The sequence below is a fragment of the Corticium candelabrum genome, chromosome 2, assembly GCF_963422355.1.
Source record: "Corticium candelabrum chromosome 2, ooCorCand1.1, whole genome shotgun sequence".
Classification (NCBI taxonomy): Eukaryota; Metazoa; Porifera; class Homoscleromorpha; order Homosclerophorida; family Plakinidae; genus Corticium; species Corticium candelabrum.
In genome coordinates, this window is record NC_085086.1 from 10,479,417 (window position 1) to 10,507,173 (window position 27,757).

General features: G+C 40.7%; 3 protein-coding genes across 4 annotated transcripts in view; 1 reads left to right on the forward strand and 2 right to left on the reverse strand.

Moving 5' to 3' along the window:
• Nucleotides 1-94, reverse strand: part of LOC134176536 (complement C2-like) — a 5,853-nt gene extending 5,759 nt beyond the window's left edge. The window contains exon 1 of the mRNA XM_062643205.1: nt 1-94. This exon is cut by the window's left edge and continues 90 nt beyond it. Within this exon, the coding sequence (XP_062499189.1) occupies nt 1-28 (28 nt within the window). The 5' untranslated portion in view covers nt 29-94.
• A 2,498-nt stretch (nt 95-2,592) lies between these two features.
• Nucleotides 2,593-3,861, reverse strand: LOC134176117 (serine protease 30-like). Its single transcript, XM_062642796.1, has 2 exons — nt 3,752-3,861; nt 2,593-3,659 (listed from the first exon to the last, which is right to left on the reverse strand). Exon 2 carries the CDS (start codon nt 3,296-3,298, stop codon nt 2,762-2,764), a length of 537 nt encoding a protein of 178 aa, XP_062498780.1. The 5' UTR covers nt 3,299-3,659; nt 3,752-3,861; the 3' UTR covers nt 2,593-2,761.
• Nucleotides 3,862-10,019: 6,158 nt separating this feature from the next.
• On the forward strand, nt 10,020-24,363 carry LOC134198139 (A.superbus venom factor 1-like). Of its 2 annotated transcripts, XM_062667477.1 has the most exons (43): nt 10,020-10,117; nt 10,177-10,343; nt 10,626-10,826; nt 10,895-10,950; nt 11,014-11,031; nt 11,092-11,146; nt 11,214-11,293; nt 11,349-11,391; nt 11,444-11,528; nt 11,613-11,715; nt 11,791-12,015; nt 12,071-12,226; nt 12,289-12,411; nt 12,781-12,834; nt 12,892-13,101; nt 14,053-14,202; nt 14,312-14,383; nt 14,538-14,592; nt 14,655-14,717; nt 14,788-14,997; nt 15,058-15,111; nt 15,650-15,707; nt 16,678-16,903; nt 16,971-17,186; nt 18,488-18,539; nt 18,602-18,637; nt 18,689-18,853; nt 18,925-19,044; nt 19,538-19,723; nt 19,781-19,995; nt 21,011-21,094; nt 21,146-21,347; nt 21,404-21,588; nt 21,658-21,810; nt 21,869-21,928; nt 22,000-22,127; nt 22,190-22,307; nt 22,368-22,448; nt 22,881-22,986; nt 23,057-23,158; nt 23,214-23,279; nt 23,616-23,686; nt 23,782-24,363. In XM_062667477.1, exons 1-43 carry the CDS (start codon nt 10,053-10,055, stop codon nt 24,178-24,180), a joined length of 5,274 nt encoding a protein of 1,757 aa, XP_062523461.1. In that variant the 5' UTR covers nt 10,020-10,052; the 3' UTR covers nt 24,181-24,363. The 2 variants fall into 2 exon arrangements, with proteins under 2 accessions (XP_062523461.1, XP_062523460.1); XM_062667476.1 differs by having other exon boundaries at nt 11,613-12,015.
• Nucleotides 24,364-27,757: the final 3,394 nt, after the last annotated feature.

Consider the following 27,757-nt stretch of genomic DNA (forward strand, 5'->3'; position numbering starts at 1 on the left):
TGAGAAGAACGGTGAGAACTGTCATCATCTCTCGAGTCTCTGATGATCTGAAGGCTTGCACACAATAGCTCTCGCCTGTCGTCTGCTAGACGTTTTAAAACACGGCAACCGTGTACTGGACTTATCTTTTATAGTACGGTAGTCAAACAAACATGCCATTGCATCATCATGTGGGTGTTGCTTCCTGGTGGTAAGCCTCCTACGTAGACGCGGTGCAGTGAGATAACCTACACGCATTTGTGGACAGGAAACTTTCACATTTGTTCTGTCCCTCGCTTGCATGAAACTAGTGGCTAGCGTGTAATTATTTGCCTAACGCTAAATCAATTCACGACGAACACATAACCTTTTCCGTCGTACTCTGTCTACTAGTCGCGGTTTGGCAGGTAAAATGCTTCCGCCGCTTTTCAGTACATCATTGTGCTCTAGCGAGGTGTTGAGACAACCGCGAGCCTGCACACTTCCTGCTCTTTTTGCACTAGCAATTACATACAATGGAAAGTAAACAGGAAGTGTGTAGTGCAGTGTGCACGTGTATTGCAATGAATGCACGTTGCGTGACGGATGCAAACCACACCTCATTACGCAGTGCAAAAATTGACAGTCAAATTTGAGGCGCGGTAAGGCGACCTTGGAATAGCCCATATGAGTGAAGTCAGTCTAAGGCCTGTCCACACTAGACCAGAATGGATCGCGATCCTGCCGATCGCGATCCGATCGCGATCCGATCGGGATAGCGAGCGTCCACACTGCACTTTGAAAACGATATCTCCGCCTAATTTTGCTATCACGTGACTGATGACCGATGTGTATGTGTGGTTTCTTTACTTGTAGAAAGCGTTGATACAGCGACGTAAGGTGAGCGAGAACAAAAAAGAGTGAGGAGTGCTAGATGTTCCGACTACACGCGTAGCGTACGTGAAGGTAACGCCCACTATTTCTAATTGGATTCAACCGATCGCGATCGGATCGCGATCCAGTTGCCAGTGTGGACAGGCCTTTAGAACAGTGAACCACAAATTTGGCGAAACAAATTATAACACAGTTGCAGTTGTTATCACAGTACGTCACTGCATACGGGACCGATGAGGCCATGTCTCGTCAATGGTAAGTATGGCCTTTTAGACAAGGTCTCATAAATGTTAACTACAATCCAAGCAGCTGGACTCCAATTTTGAATGGAGGTCCAGCGACGTTACGTCACTGCATATCAGATTTGCACCTGTACAGATCGACATCATATTGACTAGCAAGTAAAGTTTTTTATGCGGTTGGAAAAGATACGTGTATGTACTTACTTCAGTGTTCTGATAAAAGGCAGGAGTTGCAACTTTATATACGCTCTGTTCACAAAAATATTATTGTAAAAAACATCTGGGTTATTGATGATTCTGTGGCGCGTAGTTCGGTATTGTTTCATTGGGAAGTGGGCGTTGTCAAACAGTAATTATTAATCTGCGTTATTGTGGTTACTATTTGAATTGCTTTACGTACTTGGCTTTTCAAAAGTTCACAGGTATGCCTGTGGTAGTTACATAGAAATTGTTTCGCATACGGTACCATTGACTCGCGTATTATGTACCATTGACTCCCGTATGCGGTACCATTGCCTTCCGTTTCAGTACCATTGCCTCCCTTATACGGTACCATTGACTGCCGCATGCGGTATAATTTACTTACATATGCTATACCATTGATTCCCTTAGGCGGTGCCATTGACTCCCGTATGCGGTGCCATTGACTCGCGTTTGCGGTACCATTGTCTTTTGTATGTGGTACCATTGACTCCCAATTGCGGTACCATTGAATGCATGTGCGGTAACATAGCCTCCCGTATGCTATACCATTTACTCCTGCATGCGGTACCATGACCGTTCTATGCAGTACATGGACTTTCATGCGGTACTATTGACTCCCGTATGTGGTATCATCGACTCCAATATGATGTAGCATTGACTCCAATATGCGACACCATTGACTCGCGTATGCGGTACCATTGACTCCATCATGCGGTACCATCATCGCTCTATGCAGTACATGGACTTTTATGCGGTTCTATTGACTCTTGTATGTGGTACCATTGACTCCCATATGCGACACCATTGACTCGCGCATGCGGTACCGTTGTCTCCCGTATGCGCTACTATTGACTCCCGTATGCGGTACCATTGGCTCCCGTATGCGGTACCATTGACTTAACTTCCGTATGCCGTACTGTTGACTTTCGAATGCAATGCGACATACCATAAAAATCTGAAACCGGTTTTACTACTAAATATACCGTAAACGAGTATTTCTAAATGATGAATTATATCTATTTCTAGTTTTTAAACTTTTGCATTTTCACTGATTTTTAGATATTTTTTAATATTTGGCTTCGTTTATCTAAATTGGTACGTACTCTAAATGCATATATGACATAAGTAATTTTTTGCTCCCAACCTAGCATCTACGATAACGATAATGCGCTTGCACTAAAAATTACGTCCGAACAGACAAAAGTTTAATTAACACAACTCTGTTTTACGAAAACAGTGGGAACAAGTATGATGTTTGTTATTTTTCACAAATTTGAAGACATTAAAAGAAATCAGCAAAATTAGAGTTATGATGTCTGTACTTGCAATTTTATGTGCAATCATTGTCACAAAATATACTAAGGAGCCATCATATTGAAATGCCCAACTAATGTTACTCTAAAGCTTAACAACACAAACATTGACGTTCAGGAGAAATATAGCTCAAATGTTGCATGTTAACGTCAAACCAAGCTAACTGCAGGGTTACGACACTGTTCTTTCTTTTCTTCGTTGAACGATTGCTTGCATTTGTTTATTTCCAACACTGTCCGAACCCAATCCATTAAGTTGAGCAAGTGCATAAATACCCCGTATTTTCCAGGCTGTCCACATCCTTCTCCCCAGCTGACTATTCCCACAATGACATAGCTGTCGGGACCGATTTCTTCATCATTCTCGCACTTGCAAAACAGAGGTCCTCCAGAATCACTATCCCAAGCATCATTATTACCGGTGCCGTCTCTTGCGCAAACAGTGTAGTTTGTAATGTCATGCTTGAGATAATCCGATGTACTGTCTAAACAAGCGGTTTTGTCTGCAATCGGAAGATGCAATTCTTTCAAGCTGGTAGTTTTAGGATTACGTTTTGCGCCTAGTTCTCTCTTTTCATTAGCTCCCCATTCTGCTACATTGCAGCTCGTTCTTGCTTGGTAGTAGCCAAAGTCCTCTCTGGTGGCCAAACAGACTTTCGGACGTATGGAGAACAAGACACATTGCATTTCAATTGTAACAGAGCGATATCATAGTCTAAACTCCCACTCTCGTGTTTATAGCTACTATGGATGTGAATTTTATCAACAGCAAATGTTTTCTCGCTGTATTCTTTAACATAACGCTCCGTGTCGCCGAGGACGACCGTTAGATTGTCATGCTTAAAGCCACTAGCGCAATGAGCATCAGTCAGAATATAGCAGTCACTGATAAGAGCGCCTTCGCAGTGGAAAACTTGGTTGTTTGAAGTTTTCTTGTAAATTGCTGCTACCCAAGGCCAAGCACCTTTTTCTGAAAAACACACTCCATTTTCCCTGTGTCTACAGGTTGGAAAATCAGTTGTGCCACAATCATGACAGTAGTCTACACCTAACAAACAAGTTACAGCTCAGTACGTCTAAAGGCGCAACACAGCCACACATCCTCACACACGTGCACACACTAAATATGTCACTCTTTACCGATTCCACAAAGTGGTCGGTCGGTAGTTATGTTCCACTTTCCTCTGCACCCGCACAATGCTGGCAATGATTGCAGCGAATTTGAAAGCTTATATCCCTTTGAGCAATATATATTTACTTCCTCTCCAATACCCACAATGGTAGAACCGCTGGAGACTTCCGTATTGGACGGCAAAGTGCAAAACATTACGGCTACAAAAAAATTCATAAATCATGCAAGCAATAAAGAAAATGGGCAAATTAAAATTCGATTACGTTTGCATGAAGGATTGACTGGTGGCGCCCATTCACTGTTTGTACATAATCGCTCTTCAACTTCAACCAGTTCGTAACCATCACAGCAAGAGTATTTTGCAGTCTTGCCAAAATTTACTACATTTACTAGACCATGTTTAAGAAGTTTTGGAAACGAACAATAAATACCTGCGCAAACAGAACTGTTACGAGAACAGTAATTGTACCTGCTGTAGGTAGTTACCTTTCGAAAGAGCGACAATATTCAGCAAAAATCCATTGCCTCTCTTTTTATGATAAGACGAAAATTGAATAGTAAATCCAGCTGTGTCCTTAATTCTCAACAGTTCGCTTCTTGTCGCTTTCTTCCCACTATACACTCGTGCGTTCTGACTGAACACTTTCAGAGAGTTTCGTATGATCAGCTTATCTCCTGATCCTGCAGTACTGACAAATTTGATGTTGACCTTTGCTGATAGCAATGAAGGTCCACTGCTAACAAACATCCACAGACAGTCTAATGAATTCGGATATTCCTCGGGAAAGTTAGAAGATCGAATCTGCTTTGAATTAGTCTTTCTTGGCTTTATATAAAACAGACTCCCACAATCTAAAGTCAAGATTTATAAATTTAGTTATAGCTTAGATTGTCAGTAATACTACAGCTTGCATTATCAAGAGGTTTAAAAGACGCTGATACTATGGAATTTGATCCACAGCCGTCTGTAGTAACCACAACCGTCATTGAGCTTCCAGATGAAACAATGTCAACAGAGCTGAAACCTTCTTCGTAAGTAGCAATGAGTGGAGACTTATTTGAATAACCGTCGGATACATGCAATTTATCTCCAGGTCCAAGAGAGATACGTAAGGTGAGTTTGACTTTTTTCTTGGGAGATACAACTATCAACCACTTGCATTTCATGCAGGAAGACACTTGCTGGGTACTAGGAAATCTTACTGGCTTGCCTGCAGAGTAAATCTGCCCTCCACACTTTTCTACAGCTATTACAAAACAGCTATCTTCATAATAAAGTACATACAGTGCATAGTATGCGTAATACATATGTATATATCAACGACGCAGTACAAGAAGTCGTGCACAGCAAGCCCAGTAGACTGTAGGATGAAACAGTTCAAACTCATTCTGTTGTGTAGCCATAAACTTACCGGCACATTCACATGACGAACACTTGCTCTGGTGACTGCAGTCCAAGGTCTTTGTCAAACCGCTATCTAGTGTGGTTACCACGACCACAATGAGGACAACGGTCCGGACTGTCATCTCTCTTACCTTTAAATTCTGAAGGTTTTGCAGACTCGCATCAAATAGCTCTAGCATATTGCCTGCTGAGCGACTGAAAACACGGCAGCCCGTCTACTAGTACATTATGATGTAATCTTCGGCGAAAACGAATGGTACGACCCGGCGCAACATCTGGTTGGAAGTCAGTTCCGGTCGGTGAGCCTACGCAGCACATGTAAACGCTGTGTACAGCTCCAGTGAGAGACTGAATAATGGAGACGGGAAACTTCTATAATCAATACTGTCCCTCACTTGCCCTGGGCTTTGTAATTTGTTTGCCGATCGAGTTTCAGTTGCATGCTACATGTTGTAATGCAATGAAGGCTAGAACTTCCCCTCATATAATGTTCCCATTGTTTTGCGGTTTCCAACACGAGCTTGCAAGTTATTTGCAGTTTTGTATCTTGTTGCTTTTGTACCGTAGTACTCCATCGCTTGGTCACCTTGTACAGACACTTGTAAAGAGTCTTGAATGATTAACTTGTCTCGTGATTCTGCAGTGCTAACATATTTGAGATTGATGTTTGCTGATAGCAATGAATCCGCACTGCTAACAAACATCCATAAGCAGTCTAAATTATTCGGGTAGTTTCTAGGGAAGTTAGGAGATTGAATGTGTTTTGAATTAGCCATTCCAGATTTCAAGTACATCAAACCTCCACAATCTAAAAGATATAGATTAATTAACCTTTGTCACTAACATGTAGCTAGCATTACCGATGGCTCTAACGGAAGCCTTTATCAAAGGATTCGGTCCACAGCCGTCTGTAACAACCTCTACTGTCATAGCGTTCCCTGATGACACAACATCTGCTGGGATATCTCCTTGCATGTAAGTGACAATGGGTTTAAGCTTCGTTGAGTGGCCGTTGAATACATGTACTTTATCTCCAGGTCCAAGAAAGAAATGCGAAAAAGTGAGTCTGACTCTTTTCTTTCCAGAAGCAGTTATCGCCAACTTGCAGTTCATGCAAGGGGTTGATCTTGACATGAAACTGCCGTCTACGCTTCGAGAAGTCTTCAAGTATGAAAATACATCTTTTTGGGAAAGAATAGCCCTGGAAGCTTCAAGTTGACCCTTGTGACCGTAATTTTATGTCGAGATCAACCCCTTCCCTTATCATTGCGCACTTTTTGCTATACAGTCTAGTCTGCACGCAAACGCTAGCGCTAATGGCCGCATGAGAACTACGTAGAAGGTCATCACTCCGCCAATTGTAGATCTCAGACTGCAAGCCTAGGCGACACCCGACACCAACACTCCATAGACTTACCTTATCGACATGCTTCAGTTGTCTGCAAATGTTGGATATGGCACAAACACCAAACAATGTTCATAGCATCCCGTGTGGTACGTCTATTGGATTAGTTCTAACGCTAATTTGATTTTGAAGTTACGAGACAATTGATGACGTTGAGGGTGACAGTGATGACGCTAGTTGTTAGTGCAAAAAGAGCAGGAAGTGTGAAGGCTCGCGGTTGACTCAACACCTCGCTAGACCACAATGATGTACTGAAAAGCAGCGGAAGCAATTTTGCCTGACAAACCGCGACTAGTAAGCAAAGTACGACGAAAAAGGTTGTGTTCGTCGTAGATTGATTTAGTATCAATTAAGCAAATAATTACAAGTTAACTACTAGTTTCATGCAAGCGAGGGACAGAACAAATTACCTACATATGCGTGTAGCTTATCTCACTGCACCGTGTTTACGTAGGAGGCTCATCACCAGGAAGGAATACCCACATGATGATGCAATGGCGTGTTTGTTTGACTACCGTACTTTATAGCCTCGTCCCTAGACTCTCTCGCCATAAGTCTTGTCCGCTGCCCGTATGACAATTCCAGGCGCGAGAGAGTCTGGGATCACCCCGCCTACTTTCTGCCATATCTCCTTACTAAACGATCACTAAATGTCACCCTTACATACAATGGAAAGTAAGCAGAAAGTGTGTAGGACTGTGTACACGTGTACTGCACGTTACGTGTCTGGTGTAAACCACACGTCATTACGCAGTGTGTAAAGGGACAGTACAATTTGAGGCGCGGTAAGGGGACCTTGGATTAGCCCATCTGTGTGAAGTCAGTTTAGAACGGTGAACGACAAATTTGGAGAACCAAAATGAAACAGTCACAGTTGCTATCACCTTTGCGTTACTGCATACGGCCTGATAGGGCACGGCCTGTCAATCATGAATGGTAAGTATTTTCTTTTAGACAAGGTGTCATAAATCTTAACTTTAATCCAAGCAGCTGGACACCGATTTTGAATGGAGGTGCAGCGACTTCACATCACTGCATATCAAATTTGCGCTTGTACAGAACGACAGCATATTGACTAGTAAGGAGCGTTTCTATGCAGTTTGGAGAATATGTTTACTTTCTTAAGAATCATTAGAAAATGGCACTAGAATGTATTATGACAGCCTTCTGTTACAACGCACCTCTTTACATGCGTGCAAGGTCAATACAAGGGACTAGTTGACTTACCGTGTCAAATTGACTGCACGTGTTGCTATTACTGTTTGTTGGCATTCGCACTGTGTATACACCAACAACGCTTGCTTGCCTTTGCCAGCTTTGTTATCAGCAAATTGGGGTGACACTCGCATCTCCTAGTTGTAAGAACACCTTATTAATACCAATCAATAGTCATTTAGTAAAAGAGCATGATGGATATAGACAGTTAACTTCAGTGCACTAACTACATGCACTTGCAGTCATCTCTTGATAGCTTTGAAGCAATGGCTGCAAGCATCTGCTGGCGGGATTTCCAAGTGGGATGGTTTCAATCAAATAACTGCAGCATTATGCATGCACTATACTTTTGGTTAACTTATGTAAATTTGAAAACATACGCATGACAAGCAGATGCAACTTAAGAAAACAAATCGACAACCGCACGTTCTAAGAATCAAAGCAAATGAACATTCGTATAGATAAATAGGAAAAGGTAGAGGAAAGATAGAGCATGTCTGCAGAGCATTCGAGTGCAGCAATTGACTACGACAGAAGAGAGATCTCTGTACTGGTCACGAGCGTAGGGGGTGGAAACTGCTTTACGTTTACCCAAATGGTTCCATGATCCAATACGAACTCTACCCGCTGTTCTGTGTAGGTTCATTCTGTCCAACTCATCTCTGATGGCATCTCTCAGTGCCACTGGTGCACTACGAGGTGCATGAGCTATAAGTACTGTATTGTTATCTAGTGGAATGAAACTGGCAGTTGCATAGTCCTTCAAATACGGTACTGAACTCTAGTAGGAAAGGATCGTTGCTTGTTTCGTTGCTTGACTGATCCGTATCCTTGCTGTTAACTGTCGTTCTTGATAAAACTGGTAGCTGGGTCACCATATGCAAGTGGTCACTGTCAACGATGACCACTATTCCTAGCTGTTGGCTGGACTTGAGACCGAGTAATGATGTAGCTGAACCCGGTTTTACAAGTAGACGTACCTTGTAGGTGTGTCCATTTCTCTGTAACAGTATCTCTGCTAATTCTCAGAGTGTTATCTTTGTTTTATTGTGCTAGCTTCCTCGTCTGCTTGTCTCCTGTCACTAGAATGTAGTCTTGCCATGATAAGACGTTGCAAGAAGCTCCAGTATTCATTTGAAATATGATTCTATTGACGTGTCTTTAACTTCAAACGTGGCATTGGCATTAGTCGTTCTTGATGTGGCGATGTGATTGAGTGCAACATACTCTACCTTATTTTGTTCATCTACATATTTACCTTCTGTTTCTGTGTGTGTGTGTGTGTGTGTGTGTGTGTGTGTGTGTGTGTGTGTGTGTGTGCGTGTGTGTGTGTGTGTGTGTGTGTGTGTGTGTGTGTGTGTGTGTGTCCGATGTCTTTGACAGACAGACTCTAGGATAATGTATAATGTCCCTTCTTCTTGCATTTCATGCAAGTCTTACCTTTTGCTGGGCAATCTTCTTTCTTGGGTGCATGCTCGAGTCGACAATAGCCACATTTCCTTTGGTGTTTGTCCGTTGGGCTGAACTCGGGTATTGTCTCCGTTCTGCTGTATTTCTTTGACCACGTCTGTCTTCCTCTTGTGAGGTAATATGCCTCATGTTCGTCAATAGGTATTTCTTGTTCAATTTAATGCGTAATCTGACTTGTACGCAAGATTTCCAGCCATTTGTTCAGAGTAAGACGTTTCTTTCCAAGTGTTTATTATAGGATAATATATATGCGTCATATTATTTTGTGGCTACCACACCTCTCTAGATTGTAGCGGAAATTCGGTATACGGAAACTATCGATCCATGTCAAGCTTGCTGATATGATAAGACAGAGTGTTACAACTATTGCATTGTTAGTATCATTAGCAATACCAGTGACGGTCAATACTTGGAATTGGTATCTGTGGTTTTTACTAGAAGTCTCCTAGACGAGTGCAACTCGCCAAGGCGTGAGCCAAACGGCTACAATGTCTAACACTAAAGAAGACTTACTTAATTACTGGCCACAGTAGAATACCTCTCTGTAGTTATCGTTCCCTAACCAAATAATTTTGTTAGTATAGTCAGTTTAGACTTTCTGATCTTGTTTCACATTATGCTGAGTTCGATTTCCTTGTTGCTGTACTGCATATTGCTGCAACGATCACCATGCAAACCACATTGTCAGTCACACATCACATCCGTCATCCGATCAAACAACCTCATTGTCGGTTTGTAGCCTCGCCTTAACGCCGGACGGTGCCGCCTTTTGTCTGATATTGTCAATCTCGTATTGAGCCCCGGTCTGCAAACCATGGGCAAGTTGCTCTCTTTTCTCTTTTTCTTCTATGCCCTTATCTCTCTTTGTCAATCCAGGAGGTGAAACGTTGTGTTGCTGATGAAACTACAGAGCAGCTAGTTACTAGTTTGTGGCGCAGATTTGTTTTCATAACGCCAAGCGTTCTCCAAGTGGGCATTGAACACAAAGTGATCGTCACGTTATACAATGACGTCCGAAAGAATGTCGGTGTGAAAGTCAGCGTCGAGCTGGAGGATAGAACGAAGATCTATTCGGGAACAGCAGTACAAGTGTCAGGACAACAAGGTAGGGACTCTCACTTACACTTACCGCATCCTGCGACCGTAACGCACATCTATGACCTTCAAAGGCCATTCCTGTACTCTAGACCTACTCGTATTCCTTGCAGATTTGTCTAAATGCACGAAAATGCACAAGACAATAGTTTGCCATACATTTGCATTAACGTATAATGCTCAAGAGTATGCTACCTTTCACTGATAGTTCTCATAATTACAAAAAGAAACAGAAATAAATGGGGCTGATAAGTGTTGTTGTTTAAGAACCGTTATTCCGTTGTCTGGGCAGGTGAATCCGTTCAGGTTTCTATCCGGGTTCTTCAAGAAGCGCTAAAGAATCTATCACCGACACCTCAACACGTGTACGTGCGCGCGAAGTCGACGAGTCGAAGGTTTCCGTTCAACAAACGCAAGCGAGTTGCGCTCTCGTTGAAGTCGTTTTCGGTCCTCGTGCAAACAGACAAACCGGTCTACATAAGAAATGATGAAGGCAATAAACTTAGCCCTTAACAGTAAAAATTGTAAACAATTTTTCTGGTAATACAAAATCTCTTGCAGTCAATATCAGAATCATTACAGTCAACAGTCGACTCGTTTCAAAACCTTTGGAAAACGTAACTTTTGCATTTTCTTTTACTAATGAGCAAAATGATGATAATTGGTTGCGATTGCTGCAGGTTGTAGTAGACATTCTGGTAAGGCAGTGACGGGAATACATCAAGTGGAATTGTATTAGTACGGTTTTTGTGAGACAGGACCCTAGAAATGTGACTGTGGATCGAACTGAAATCAATTCAGCTCAAGAACAAAGTCATAAAATCTGTCACTAAGTTTGCTGCTAATGAAAAACAATAATATCTCTATGTATTCGATGTAGAAATCACCAGAAGAAAGATACAACTGGGAATCAATCCTGTCATTGGAGATTGGACCATCCTAGCTAAATATGGATTCAAAGTACAAATTTAAATTTTGTTGACAATAAATTAGTTATTTTATTAAATGTGTTTAGAAAAATTTGACCTCACGATTCAATTTTAAAGTGAAAGATTACGGTACATGCTAAATTTGCGTGTTAGGCATCAAGATGACCTTTTCCTGTAACAGTTCTTCCACAGTTTGATGTTAAGATTACTCCTCCACTCTACGTGCTGAAAAGGAATCAGCACATTGAATTATCTGTTCAAGCCAAGTGCGTCATTTTCCCAGCTTCATTCGTGGCTAATTTTTATTCTAGTAATAACAATAATACTACATAGTCCGTTTTGTCATTCAGGTATACGTTTGACAAAGTGCTACTTGGATATGTGGCAGTAGAGCTCGGTGTGTGGATAAGCAAGTCCAAAATCTCGGTCTTCCGTAAAACCACTCACTTTCTTGTAATAATTGTTTGCCTACATGTCAATCTAGTAAGTAACTCTTTCATCTGTACCTTATTGCGTCTGACATTGCAGTTACCGAACGACCACGGAAGCAAGAACTTAACGATTCCAAACTCCGGTTACGGAGTCTTCCCTTTCGGCAAGAGATTGTGGATACGAGCAACAGTGACCGAACGAGGAAGTGGAGTGAGATTCACGAAGACGGATATGACGGCTACATTCACATGCAGCCCATACAGAATCGAGTTTGACCGCTCAAAGCCGTTTTACACACCTGGCATGCCGCTTGAGTCAAGTGTAAGTCATTCCCCTTATTAAGAATCAATTCAATTTTGTTATATCTGTTTTAAAGGTAAAAGTGACGTATCCTAATGGTCATCCAGCAGCGGGAATCAATTTGAATTTTAGTGATCAGTTCGGTCAAAAGTATACGTCTATCTCTGATAACAATGGCTTTGCCAAGCTAACTCTCAACACGAACAGAAATTCAACAAACATGACTTGCCAAGTACATGCTAACCATATCGATTGAATTAATGAACGCGTTATTGAATGCTGATCTCTTGGAAGGTAAAACCTGCCGGAGAACAAGTGATCACCGAGTTTGTTTACTTACCATTTGAACCTACTTGTACCAATCCTAGCAGTCAGTTTACAATTAAGTTAGGACCAACAGACAGTGCAATGATAAAGGTACTGATTAGTACAGAATTGTGAAACTTTACCATATCACGTACAACTTAAACTTTGCGCGTGTTTGTCAAGTATCAGAATCTAAGATGAATGTATCAAGGACACCAGAGATGAGTAATTTTCTTGTGATCAAGACAGTTGGGGCATACTACACTGAAACTAGAAATAGACGTTGGAAAGTCCAGATGTACTCTGTGTGCGAAATTGGAGTCTAGGCTTTTGTTAGTTGAGAGCCCTCACGCACGTACCCCCCCCCCCCAACACACACACACACACACACACACACACACACTGTTTACTATAATCCAAATATCATGACGTTTGTACCGAGTTGTGACGTATTCAATAAATTCTTTGCTTTATCTGTAGGTCGGCAATGTCTGTCAATTTGAAATTATTGTAACAGAACTAACTCAGAAGAAGGTTTGCAGTGTCTACAAATTTTTTAAGAATGCGACAGACATTATCGTATTGACATAGATTGACATGACGTTCCTCGTCTTTTCTCACGGACTAATTCAGCACTCGACTACGTCGTCATTATCTAAAGGATTTAACACACTCTGTTTATTCATTGAACCGCATTGGTCAGAAAAGTTTCACTTGATTGGCTACTACTACGATCAGAGCTGCGATAGCATTAGCGCCGACGTTCTAGCCGTCCAAGTGGAGCCAGATTTTTCAAATAAAGTGAGCCACAGTCATCACAGACTTTAAATAATTGCAGTATTATACAGGAATTATGCACATTATTTGGAGTCATTTCAGCTTTTAGCCATAGAAACATAACTTTGTAAAGCCACGTGAATTGGCCACGTGACTTAGCGTTGATATATTCTAGGGATTGACTCACATTCCAGTGCCAGATCCAGGGGTATTTAGGGGGTTTCAACACCCTTTTTGCAATAGGCGTGGTTTAATAATTTCATATAATTTCACTAGAAAAGAGAAAATTAGTAATGCTATAAATAACTGCTACCAGGTGACCCCCTCATTCAAAAATTCCTGAATCCGCCCTTCTTTCGGCGGATGTCTGGGGGACGATATCTGTCACACTTAGGAATGTGACTTCCCCTTTCCGGTATAGCTTACCTTCAGGCACTAGTACGCGTACATGGATCAAAGAACGAACCGCAGGCAAACGTTCATAAAACCGCTCATTACCAGAACAGCCTAGTTTCTATGTTTTCAATTGCCAGGTCAATTCGCCTGTATCTGCCAACGCGAAATCGATCGCTTTCCATGGGCCCTATCTTATATAGGAACCTAAAGTTGCGTAACCAGGAGCGACGTATGACCCGTATCCTTTACCTACCTTTGACGGCTACAAACTATTCTATCGATGTTATGGACTTTGCAGTCACGTGAAACAACGGTTGCTTTACACGATTTTAGATATATTTTACAAGTAGCGCGCTTAAAAGAAAAATGGCAGATAAATTCCTGTGACAATTCATAAGGCTCATGCGCGCGTGTCTGTGGAAGAGAAAATGTAAAAAACAACTTCAGTTGCAAGTGTATAGGCACTTATGTTATGTATACTCTCATAATGGTTATTTTAGTTACGTGACTTTATGTTTGTGACTCTCTGTTGTCTAGATACTTTACGATTATGTTAATTAATATGCATATTTGCAACAGATAGAAATACGGCCACAGATGACTGCAGTATCTCCCGGCTCAACGGTTACTTTGGAAGTTCGCACAGAACCAAATTCAGACGTAGTTCTTTTGGCAGTCGACAGTGATATGTATGCACTGAACAACAAGAATAAACTTACGCGTGAACAGGCAAGATTGCCAATGTCATATATATATATATATATATATATATATATATATATATATATATATATATATAGTTCTATACACTAAAATCTAATTATGTATTGCATTACAGGTATTTGATCACTTGAAAGATTTTGACATATCATGTCCAGTAGAAGATTTCAATTCTGAGGGATTGTTCAATGTCAGTCAGAATATGCAAATACTTCACACGCACCATGAACGCACGCAAGCAAGCAAGCAAGCAAGCGCACACACACACACACACACACACACACACACACACACACACACACACACGCACACACACAGTACACTCAAATGTCGTTCTGGTTTAGGCTATTGGATTGTCTGTCCTTACTAATCTCGATTTCACCACAACAGAGAGAGCAGGTCAGACAATCCCATTTTCATTTAATACTCCGTACATAAAAATATAAAATATATTGATGTAGACACAAGATGCCCGGGACAACAAACTCGCAGAAAACAAAACGCTCAAGAAAACGAGAACGACAGTAAAAATCCTGTATTTCTAAAGGCTTTACAGCGGCTAAAGCCCATCGTATGTACTGTATTCCGTTGCAGAATGCTGCACACGTTTTGTAGTGTCACTCGAAGCAAAACTAAGAAACGAGATAGAAAATCTAACAATTAACAAGCAAGAAGAAATGTTAAACACTCTCTGTAACAGTGCGCTTGAAACACTAGTTGAAGGACAGACAAGAGTACATTCATTGAGTTTCAGGTGTGTCCTCACGGACGATTGTTTAGAGAAATTGGTTGAATACTGCCCAGGTTTGCACGCAAATTTGTTCTAAACTGTATGAATTGGTAAAGAAGTGATTTGCTCATTAGGTAAAAGAGAATGTGGAATCGAAGTAGTTGGTAACTATCCTATTGAAGACGAACGTAAGTCCATTCCAACAATGGGTGCAGTGTGGGGATTGTGGTTGTGGACTTTGTCAGCTTGGGCTGTAGTGGGCAAAATGGGAAATTGAATTTGCGTAACTAGTTTACTGATGTCTGCTAAACACAATGGAAACACTCATTTGCAAGCTAGTGATGGCATTCTAGAATAGCTGCAGAAATGATACTGACGAAAGTAGGTGCGGATGTCTCCTAAAGATCTGAATTGAGTTCGCTTGTAACTCTGGAAAATTAATTGGCTGTCTAATGTTTTCTAACGAATGCAATTAAGTTGATTACATCTACTCTTTAGTTAGAATAAGATGGGCCATGTCAGACTGGGGTGAAGTCTACATATGTAATATTCCGAAAGCTGCTCGTTCCAACGTATTTTAGCACTCATTCTAACTGTTAGAATGCACCAGTGTCTTCACCTCCTCACGTGCGTTCGGGAGGTATCAATTCCATGTTTCTAGGGGCCCGGGATAAACAGATCTGGTAATTTTCCCACACTGCACCTATTGTTGGAATGAACTTTTAGTTATTCGGAGATCATATTTTCCTCACGTCTGGCTTGTGGACAAGACATTTACCAGCGAGTAAGTGTGTACCTTGTAATTGATATTTTTAAGTTTACACTTATTCTTCAAATTTGCGAATCTTGCAAGGGTCACACCAAATAAAAGTTATAACAACAAATGTTTTATATTTTTTATTAAATTTCAATAAATTTCAATAATTTTTTTATAAAATTTTGACTTACAAACCTACCATATGCATCTGTCATATTGTAGGTTTGTATCATACCTATCATAACATAATCAATATATGGTGGTAAGTTGGAGTCGCACGGACGGACAAACGAACAAACAGACAGGCGGATGGATGGCGGACAGGCACGCAGACTGATTGAATGATCGACACTTGTACATACATACATACATACAGACAGACAGATAGACAGATAGATGGAGAGACTGTGTGACCAACCGACAGACTCTGAGACATTTATTGTAGCCTCTAATAGTGATCATGTTTGTCAGAACTACCATTGTCCGACAAACATACAGAGAGACAGACAGACAGACAGACAGACAGACAGACAGACAGGCAGACAGACAGAGGTAAAGAAAGACAAGCAGACTGACAGTTAGACAGACATGTGACTTGTGTAACTCGACCCATGACTCGAGAACTGTCTATTTTTAGCTATGGTGCCTTTTTACTGACATTTAGTGTATTGTAGTGTAAGTACTGATGTTGAGAATAACAGACAGACAGACAGACAGACAGACAGACAGACAGACAGACAGACAGACAGACAGACAGACAGACAGACAGACAGACAGACAGACAGACAGAGGTAAAGAAAGACAGACAGACAGACAGGCAGACTGACAGTTAGACAGACATGTGACTTGTGTAACTCGACTCATGGCTCGAGAACTGTCTATTTTTAGCTATGGTGCCTTTTACTGATATTTACTGTATGGTAGTATAAGTATTGATGTTGAGAATAACAAACAGACAGAAGTCCATTTCGTTCTATTCACTGTTTTACCTCTTCAGCCAAAATGGCATTTTGAGAACGACCGTTAACGTTCCCGACTCCATTACGAGCTGGATATTGCAAGGAATGAGTCTATCAAGCAGCGGATTTGGAGTGGCAAAACCCAAAACACTTCGAGCATACAAATCAGTCTTCATTGAGTGTCGAATGCCATTTTCCGCTCGGCGTCTAGAACAAATATCAATTGTTTGTCTCGCGTACAACTTTAATGGAAATGACTTATATGTGAGATACGTACTCCTATGCCATAGAAGTATAATCTAACAGTAACTCGTTGAATTTTTTGACGAAGGCTCTAGTGCAGCTGTTGAACATACCGGAAAGCATTTGTACGAGTGCAGGAGTGGGAAGTACACAATTCATTACGAGAGAGTTAATTCCAAAGGGAACGTCCTCCCATCCCATTGTTATCCATGTTGTGCCGTTGGATTTGGGAACTCATCGCTTGACTGTACGACTGCTTACCACTATGGGGACAGATGAAGTTGTTTACCATCTTAAAGTTGAAGTAAGTTTGATAAGTTTGATTGTCTCTCGTCTCCGTTTGCTCAGTTGAGGCTGAGAGGCTGTGGGGCTAAAGGAGCTTGTGCACCCCAAACTTGGAGGAACTGGCAGCTTGACAATATTTGAAATTGTCAATCATTTAGTTATAGTTAACAGATTGTAATGCTGACTTTGTACTTTCATGTTCAGACCCCTCCCAACTAAAAATACTGTACATGACAGTCTATTGTAACCGGACAGATTGTTAATTAATCCGAATATACCAATATTACATTCAACATTTATACTATTTGTTAACATTAAAAGTTAGAAGTCAGGCTTTCTTCCAGATTGCAAAATGTAAAGCGGCCGGTTAGCCGCACAAAGAAGTTACCTGGTTATAAATCGGAATGTCGCGTTTGCAATCTGTATGTCTATAAATTAGCCGGTCTGATTATCAAACCGGATTTACTCCTTGCCTTTTCTGTTGATTGTCCAACAGTTTCCTAATAAAAAAATATAAAATAAATTAACATACAATTTCAATTTTTAATATTAAATATATAATTAAAGTATAAAAATAAAAAAGATAAAAATACATATAATTTAATTTATTATATTTCAATATAAAAATCACAGTAAAAATAAAAACTTTAACAAATTTCAATTTCTAATATTTTAATAAAAATAAATATTAACTTACAATCTAATTATTAGTATTTTAATATACAGATAACAGTAGAAATAAAAAAATAGCATACAATTTAATTTTTAATAAAATTTTAATAAGATTAAAGTTTCAAAATAAGAAATAAAAAATAAAATAAGTATACAATTTGAATTATTAATATTTTAATATAAAATCAAAGTGTATAAAATAGAAAAGAAAACAATTAAATACAATTAAAATTTTTACTATTTTAATATATAAATTAAAGCCAAAAATAAAAAATATAATGTTAACATACAATTTTAATTTTTAAATGGATGCACTGGTTTCCAACAGACCTGCCATTGGGAAAATTAAGCTCTGCCAAATTGCGAATTTCATTACCCGAGTTTGCGCATGCGTCAAAGCTCGAACTACTCGCTATAGCATGATTACGTGGTATTATTAGCCCACCTGTACGCGCAGATTAACTCCATTAAATTAAACATTAATAATTCAATAAATTCTCTTTGTTTCAGTTTCTAACATTTTAATGTATTGGTTTCATTTCGATTATTAATTTTTAAAACTATACGCAAGTTCGAGTCGCAGAATGAGTTTGACTAGTCAAATATACTGACAAGTTTCTTTGTTTGTTCTTTCTTTTCCTACACAAGCCGGAAGGAATCAGGATCGACCAGCTATTCACGGTTGAGTTAGACCCACAAGGTCACAATGTAACAGCAAAGTAACAATATTCTCTAATTAATTAAACTGTCATTCATGCGCAGATCTAAACTTTCCAAGAAGACAGCGCTGTCGCTCAGGTTGCAAAAATAATGACATTTTGAAACGTTTATTGACTGTCTCGTTTCTAGCTCCTGATCCAGAGCTTGAACAAACCTGTTTTGACAGTCGAAGTTGCTCCGCTCGAACACACAACGGTGCAAGAATGACCAAAGATGAATGCTGTGACGTCAGAAATTTTTATTGGACTCCACACGGATGGGGAGACAACTGTGAGACATGCCCTCTTACTGGAAGTAAGAACTATGCATAGATACATTGTCATGCACCGCTCAATTACAGAAGTCTCGCTGCCTTATTCGTCTAGTTTATCGTAGAACTAATGTAAGCAAAGTCGAAAATGGCAAAGCACAAGACAACTATTTCCGTCTTGTTTTACCAGAAGATGTCGTCCCGGAGTCCGACCAAGCATTTGTCACTATTACAGGTTTTGCATTGATTTAATTTATTTAATTTCGTAAATTAATAAATTTTGTCTAAATATTTAAGAAAAATAGAGATGTTTTACTTACCTCACATTAGAGATATCAACTTGTTGCGTAGTAATTTTTTGCTTACTAATGACCAAAATTTTGGTTTTAAGTAGTAAGTGTCCTGGATGTAAATGGCACGAAATTTGCAAAGATTAAGACAGAAAATACTAGCAACTAAACTGTAACTAAACAAACAAGTATACCGAAACAGTACCTTGCAAGTATACGTAAACAGTAATCCTGGGATATAAATTAATATCAATGGACGTTTACCAGCTGTAGTTGTATTAGAAGTCGCCTACTATAATCGTTCTCGCCTTGGCCCGACCGGCCCGACTAGGTCTTACAGTCTCGAAGTACATTAATTAATCAATGATTTTGTATTAGCAAAATACACTTTATTTTGAAATGACGTAAACTGGTTATATCAAACACATGTGCATGCAGGCAGTTACCTGCAGAACGCAAAGATCAGATCACCCCGCGCAAAGCAGCTTCAGGGTCTTCCAAGCGACACCAACGAGCAAACAGTGTTCGCTCTCGGAATCAGCGTCGCAAACCTCCGATACATGAAATTTATGGGTAAAGACGGATCGTCACAGTACAGAGATCTACTCTCAGCTACTAAACAAAGTAAGTGAAGAAACCTGCAGCAACTAACATGCCAACATAACGTACTAATATGCCTAGCCTTTCAAAATGTCATCGATCAGCAGAACAAAAATGGAAGTTATCGAGCGTACTGGTCTCAATCTTCAACCTACTTTATGGCTACAACGTTGACAATACTGACGTCTGCTTCAGAGTTTGTATTTGTCGACAAGAAAATTTTGGAGGACGCCAAAGATGTCGTAGCCAGTCGAATGAAAGATAGCTGCATATTAGAAGACCAGGAATCAGACATGGTAAGGCATAAAATCTGTTGTTACAGATACGTAAAACTTTCTATTCATTGCTTGTAATAAGGTCACCTCTATAGACAAAATCAGCGGCAATTCAATTACAAAGTTTATAGCTTTATTGTTCGTTTAATTAATGAGAAAGCCAATGAGCAACTTCTTTGCTTCAATCTTCAAACAGTAGGATCTATATCGACGTCAACTAACAGCTGGTCAATTGCTTTATCTTTAATATTCGAGTTAGGGATACGTATATTCTGGGACTTACCAACTGTAGATGGTGATATATCTCTATATCTCTATATCTGCAAAAATTCTGATCGGTCTGTCTGTCTGTCTGTAACATCAATCACGCCAAAACTGCCGGGCCGATCGCCACGAAACCGTGCATGAAGACTACGTTCCGAATCACAATGCAAACGGCCGTTTCGGTAATTTGACGGTCTTCTTTCGAGGAGTCGTCCCTAAGTAAAATCTAATTAGAGAAATATTTATTAATTAATTTTTGTAATTTTGCATCTATTAGCAACATCAACAAAATCTAATTAATAAATTTAAATTATTCTTTCATTATTGTTTTTGTAATGAAAAGACAATAAGCATTCTGATTGCTGTAGCTTTCAGAGAGTGAGACATAATCAACGCCAAATGACAACTAGCAATGTGCTTTAGCTTAGCTGCTAGAAAGGCAAAAATTTTGCTACATGATCCTACTACCTGTATGTTGAGTAAACTAAATCTCAAGAATTACAGACAAGTATAGCATTTAGTCGCAGTTTGCAAAGGTCATACTCAATGCTTAGAGACACTCTGCATGCATGTTTCCACAAATATCGTGATTCGTTAAGACTCAATTATTAAACCGGAAATACCAATAATTAAACCAAGTTTTAGTCTAGAAACACTACGTTTTGTAGCACTGTTCATGCAGAAGTAAACCCTTAGTCATCTCTCGTGCACTTCTAGTAGTATGGTGTTCACTATTGTACGGTATACCCAAAGCTAAAACGTCTATTTGCAGAATTTCAACATAGTCTCATTAGCTGCTCATGCCATCGCCTCATTTTCCGGGAAAATAAGTCGCAAAGTCTTCTGTCCTAAATCGGTATGTCTCTCCATTCCTACACAACTCGAGAGTGATAGCAATGCGTTTCAGGGTTCTGACAACTGTATCTGCTGCTCTAATCATCGGATCATCAACAGCTTTAGACGCTGGAGAAGAGATGCCGACGATTACACGCGCTCTTGGGTGTTTTATGCCATGACGCTCGCCTGTCTGCCACAAAATGGCGACAACTGTTGTAACGAAACCTTTCGGGAAATTCTCCGCGTTGACATGTGCAAGGCAGCCCAAACACGTTGAGTTCACCATTTCACTAAACTCTTACTTACTACCTCCGTGTTTTCTTACTAGGAAAAGGCAGGAGATTTTGGTCAGACGAACCCGATGCTGATGATGTTGCTACCTCTAGAGCGATCACGACAACAGCCATCATGTTGTGCGCATACGTAGCAAAGGGAGATATTGAAGAAGCTAGGCCAGTCGCTCGTTGGTTGAGCAGTGTTCGCAACACGAACCTGGAGCTTCCATCAACGGAAGTAAAAATCACAATTGATATTAACTATCTCACAAATTATTGTTTGGTGTTTGTCATTTGATATTTCTAGAGTACTTACTGGACGCAGGAATGCTTGACTGCCTTTTCAAGAGTGTTACAGCAGCAGCGAAATCTCAAAGTGAAATCGTCTGTTGTCAACGACTCGTTTGCAAACACAGTGAAAGTGGATGACAGCAACAGAGACGTGGAACAATCGTTTAAAGTAACCAATCGTGAAAAATGTAGACGACTACTCTACTCATACATGATCGTTTGTAAAGATTCCATCAGAAGGTTTGCTGAAAGTCACAACGACAGGAAATGGAGTGGGATTCATGCAGGTCACACCCTTTCCGAAATTTCACGTCATTAACTGCATTAAGTGCCTTCACTCTTTCTACTAACTTTGTAGGTTAAGCTGAGCTACAACACGATCAAATACAATAACGAGAAGTGCCACTTTACCTTTACAGTAAATACCAGCAACCTTAATAATTCAACAGAAAACGAAAAGCAAGTTCTAGTTTCATTATGCATAAGGTATTCATGTACATACTAAAAAATCTACTAATTAAGCATTTATCAATTTTAAATGTAATTAGGCATCAGTTAACTGTCTCTGCCAATTCTGTGACCGTCGAAGTTAAGATCCCTACAGGATACTCTCCTTGTGATGAAGCAACTATGGGGAATACGAAGGACAAACGTTGTCTTGATGAAGTAAGTCTTAATCAGTTCAACACCATTTTGGAATGACCTAGTATTGTGAGACTCTTTAAGATCTTACTCAAAATGGGAGATCAACTTGGTTTGGAAAGCTATGAAAATTATGATTCTACTGTGTTCTTCCATCTCAAACAGGTAACAAAACTTGATTTATACACGATGGTGTAAATGGTTTTCTCTAACTTTGTGTCTATTGTACTGCTTTGCAGAATTTTTTCTGTACAAATTTATGATGCTCTATAATTTTTTGAATGCGTGCATTGTCAGTCTTCTTTCTGATCCAGTTGTAACGTGCCTCTTCTAAAGAGCCTCTGATAGTGACTTGTATTGTGTAATATATTCTTCGCACTTAACTGACACACACACACACCACAAAATTTTCATGCCAGTCAAACAGTAACTCAAGATACCAGTCTCCATCTTTAATCGATTTCCATACTGTATCCTGCTTACCTACCTGGTTCTTCCAGTGATCCATACAACTGGTGGCATAGCTGACTACACTGCTTGTATTAGAAAAACTCTATCAGTATGTCATTGTCTGTATACACTATTGACATGTTGCAGGTGCCTTCAAAGACAGATTTGTGCATCCATTTCAAACTACTTGAAAAGTTGTCCGTTCAGTCTCGCACCCCAGTCTTTGCTAAAGTCTATAAAGACGAAGAGCGAGGTAACGTAAATGTTCAAACCCATCAGCGTCCATCGCGCAAAGCCGTCTCTACCCATTTACATGTATCCAGGTGCGTACTGTGCTGTGCCGTACTCAGTCGACAACAAGGACGAGACGCTGACGTTGCTCGGCTGCTCCAAAAACTCAGCAACGTTGTGCGTATGTGCAGCAGGTAATCGCACTACCTATTTCATGTCAGTGATGACTAAAGTAACGCGTGATTCCAGGTCGTTGCCCAAAACTGGGACCAATCAAGAACAGAATATGCCAGGCCTGCAATCATCATCACTACGGTAGAGAACAAAATCTACACATTGTGTCTGTATTGTATTTTTAAATATTTAATGTAATTTATGGTCAACTTAATATGCATATACTAAAACTTAACTTATTTTAATTAACGTTTTACCTAATGTCTGTATATATATTATTTATTTATATTATCTACATTTATTATTTGTACTTCCAACAGATAGATTACTAGATTAAACTTTCTCATTTAGTTGAGATTATTAATATAAAAATATAATAAATAAATTTATACATAGTTTTTTGTTCACGTGAATAACTCACAAAAACTGTTTCAACTCGTCACGTAACAACTTACAAAAGTTTCAACTTTTGTTTAGCATTCAAAGTTCGAGTGACAAAGATAGTCCAGAAAGACGCCTGGTATCAAATAAGATGTGACCTTCAACAGGTATGCATAGACAGCTCGTACATTGTGTATGTATACAGCGTACACGCGTATTGCGCGTGACATGAATTGTCAACTAAAACGCGTTCCTCCTTTAGGTCATCAAACCCGGAACGCATCCTACCAGCAATCGCATTCTATTCTGGATGCGAGACGTCTGCTATAGTAAAGTCAATCTCAAAGTTGAAGAGACATATCACGTCATGGGACTGGAGAGCTCAAAGTTCGTTTTAGATCACAACTCGCTGATCGAAGAGTGGCCCAAGTATACTGACCGAGCCGACCCCAATTGCATAAAAAGAAAGGCCGACGCTTGCATTCGCAAAAAGTGCAAAAGCAAGGGCAGGAGAGGAGGGAGAAGACACAACGATTGCGTAAACAGCAAGAAGACAATTTGCAAACGGCAGGCGAAAGGCAACTGCTTGACCGGTTTTACTCATTACTTAGAGGACATGGGCATTGGGCATGTGTGCGAGAGAAGCGACCTTTGCAAATGAACGCGGTCTCGGAGAAGACATGACCTGAAACGTTTGTGAGTACCGGTATATCTGGTCTTGCCGTTTGTAAGATAGATAGATGATCGTTGAGTTAAATCGAGCTGTCTCGGCTTGCGATTCTAGTTTAAGACAATTTCAAGTGTGTTTCTCACAGTCTGAAATATGTGACAGGATCTCGTTCAATCCATAAGTGCACAAATGGTGTAAAATATTGCTCCACAGGTATGTTGAAGCACCCAGGCGAGATTTGCAGCTCAATGAACAGCGCCAAACCAGCGTGGCTAGTCTAGATCTAGCACAAGCATGGATGCGTGCACAATATTGAGAAATCCGGAGTTTTTATTCTAAAATTTGAATGCGTGCATGGCATTTCATGGGTTTATGACCGAGCACATACATGCACTGTTCATGACTTTCCCGTTTTTCGAATCGTTAGGAGTATTGTGAAGTAATGAGTATTTTAAGTACTCTAACTTTGTACGTATCTAGGCACATTGTGTGTGTGTGTGTGTGTGTGTGTGTGTGTGTGTGTGTGCGTGTGTGTGTGTGTGTGTGTGTGTGTGTGTGTGTGTGTGTGTGTGTGTGTGTGTGTGTGTGTGTGTGTGTGTGTGTGTGTGTGTATCTGTCTGTCCGTCTGTATATATGTATTTCTGTCTGTCTGTCTTTCTGTCTTTCTGTCTGTCTGTCTGTCTATCAATACATATATTTCAAATGTGGAACTATTACACATCACTGCAAAGTACATAACTATAACTAAAGTCCAACACTAGTAACAACATAAAACTTGAAAACTACATACGAGAGGCTAGACTCTAGAGCTAGGTACAAGATACCCAAGTCAGAAGTAATGAATCCAAAGAAGACCAGGAGATGGTGACGACAGAATCCGAGAAGACGCACTAGGCCACGAGGGCAAGAGAAGGCTGCGATAATCCCAGATGCTGAAGTCACAAAATGGACGACAAGACGAAGAGGTAGACAAGATGATGACGACAAAATCTGGAGAACACGCACTAGGCCACAAGGGCAAGGTAAGGCTGCGATGATCCCAGACACTGAAGTCACGTGCACAAGATGGACGACAAGACGAAGGGAAGACGACATGATGACGACAGAATCTGGAGAAGACGCACTGGGCCACGAGGGCAAGGTAAGGCTGCGATAATCCCACACGCTGAAGTCACAAGATGGACGATGAGACGAAGATGAGATGACGACGACAGAATCCGGAGAAAATGCGCTAAACCACGAAGGCTAGGTAAGGCTGCGATGATCCCAGACACTAAAGCCACAAGAGTAAAGATAGAACGCAAACACGATCACAACAAAGAAACTTAAGCCAGGGAAACAACATACGACGAAAAGCAACTCAACAAAAGCGTTCATTCCAGAAATGGGGACTCCATACGACCGAATAGGACTGACGCCAAAAAGAATCCTGAAAAATCTCTCCTCTTCTGTTGATGACTTCTACTTTGCAGAAACTGTAGGTTGCAAGCACCGCTTCCATTCATCTGTCTGTCTGCCTGTGTGTGTGTCTGTCTGTCTGTCTGTCTGTCAATACATATATTTTCAAAGAACAACACTACTACATTCTAGTCTGGCCCAAACGGCCGACGCCATAATTTAACTACGTGCGAATGAAGAATATCCCAGTCTTGCCAACTTTCTGCTAATTACGCTAGCATTACACCCTTGCAAAGCTACCGACATGCATTTACGCCACAATAACTTAAATTCATGACTGTTCTTTCTTCCGTCTTCGTCTATAGACTGGAGTGACAGGCGGTGTAGAAATTAATTAAGCTGCCTCTAAGCCCCAACGTCCGAAGTGTTCGAACACTAATGGGATGCATTTGGAGGGGAGGCCCCAGACGTCCCTTTCTTTAGCGTATTTTTCTGATTTCTTGACCTCACGGGTAGCTGCGGCCGCGCCGTCTTCCTGAGCTGCTCGAGAGATCACATGTAGTGCCCATGGGTGGGCCACCGAGATGTCCAGCTCAATGTCACAACCCTGTTGAGCGTCAAAGACAACGATGTCGGAGCGGTCGTCGCTATTAACGTAAAGATTCCTTGGTTCCCGCTGATGGGACATCTTCAAATGCTGTAGACAGTCGCTCCAAACACTAGACAATGTCTCGTGAGTCCATATTGGCCCACCGCCGGTCTTACATGTGAGAAGATGATAGCCGTCTTTATCAATGTCTTTGCCGCATTCGCATACAGGGACAACAGAACCGAGGGGCATTTCAAGACTGTCTGTCTGTCTGTCTGTCTGTCTGTCTGTCTGTCTGTCTGTCTGTCTGTCTGTCTGTCTGTCTGTCTGTCTGTTTGTCTGTCTGTCTGTCGGTCTTTCTCTTTCTGTGTCTTGTCTATCTCTGTCTCTGTCTATGCCTCTGTTTCTTGTCTCTGTCTCCGTGTCTTTGTGTGTCCGGTCACACAGTATCTATTAAGCGCCATATGAGATATTGGCGCCATCTTTTAGCGCCATTGTTTTCATTTTTGTTACCCTTGGCAACCTCCATCTTGAAGTAGCACAAAATCTCAGTGTTCAGCAAGAAAACAGGCTAATCAATGAGACACAAGAGCCTGAACAAAATTCCAACTCTTTTGTACGGAGCAAAAACGTCACAACCGATTGCTTGATTCTAGAAGCCAATTTATTTGACGGAGCAGCAATCCGGTTTCTGTTGATATAAGTGACTCTTTTCTGCATTCATCGCAACTGCATGGCTAGCTGCTTCTGTTCTAAGACGGTTCCGCACGTTTCCGACACATTCACAAGCGGATGAGACAACCTGTTTCACGGCTTTCCCACTTCGCGCCCCAACTAAACAGCAGAAGAGTAACCGTCTAAGAATTTGATAAATATTGTGATAGAGTAGAGCAACTCATAACGCGCCAATTTAAGCGAAACCAGGCCATTTACAAAATTTACAAATTTTTTTATTGCATTGAACTCTGAATGGAAAAAAATTATCGCTTTTTGCGTCTATCTATGTCGCTCTGCTTAGTCTCTTTTTAAATTGGTTAACTTAAAATCATTTGCAAATGGCAATAGAAGGAGTTATGACAGCCCTCTGGAAAACGCACCTCTATACATGCGTGTAAGGGTCAACACCATGGACTAGTTGACTAAACTTGCCAAGTTGACTGCATGTGTTGCTTTACCATCTGTTGCATTCGCACTGTGTATACACCACCAAGGCTTGCTTGCCCTTGCCAGCTTTGTTATCAGTAATTAGGATGACAATCACATCTCGTAGTTGTAAGAACACCTTCGTAATACCAAGTAATAGTCAGTTAGTAAAACATCATGATGGATAGATATAGAGAGTAGGCTTCAGTGCACTAACTGCATGCACCTGCTCATCTCTAGATAGCTATGACGCAATGGCTGCATGCATCTGCTGGCGTAGATTTTCAATTCGACAACCGCACGTTCTAAGAATCAAAGCAAACGGGCATTCGTACAGATATAGGGAAAGATAGAGGAAAGCAGAGCATGCCTGCTGAGCATTCGAGTGCAGCAACTGACTGAGCCAGAAGAGAGATCTCTCTACTGGTCAGGTGCGTG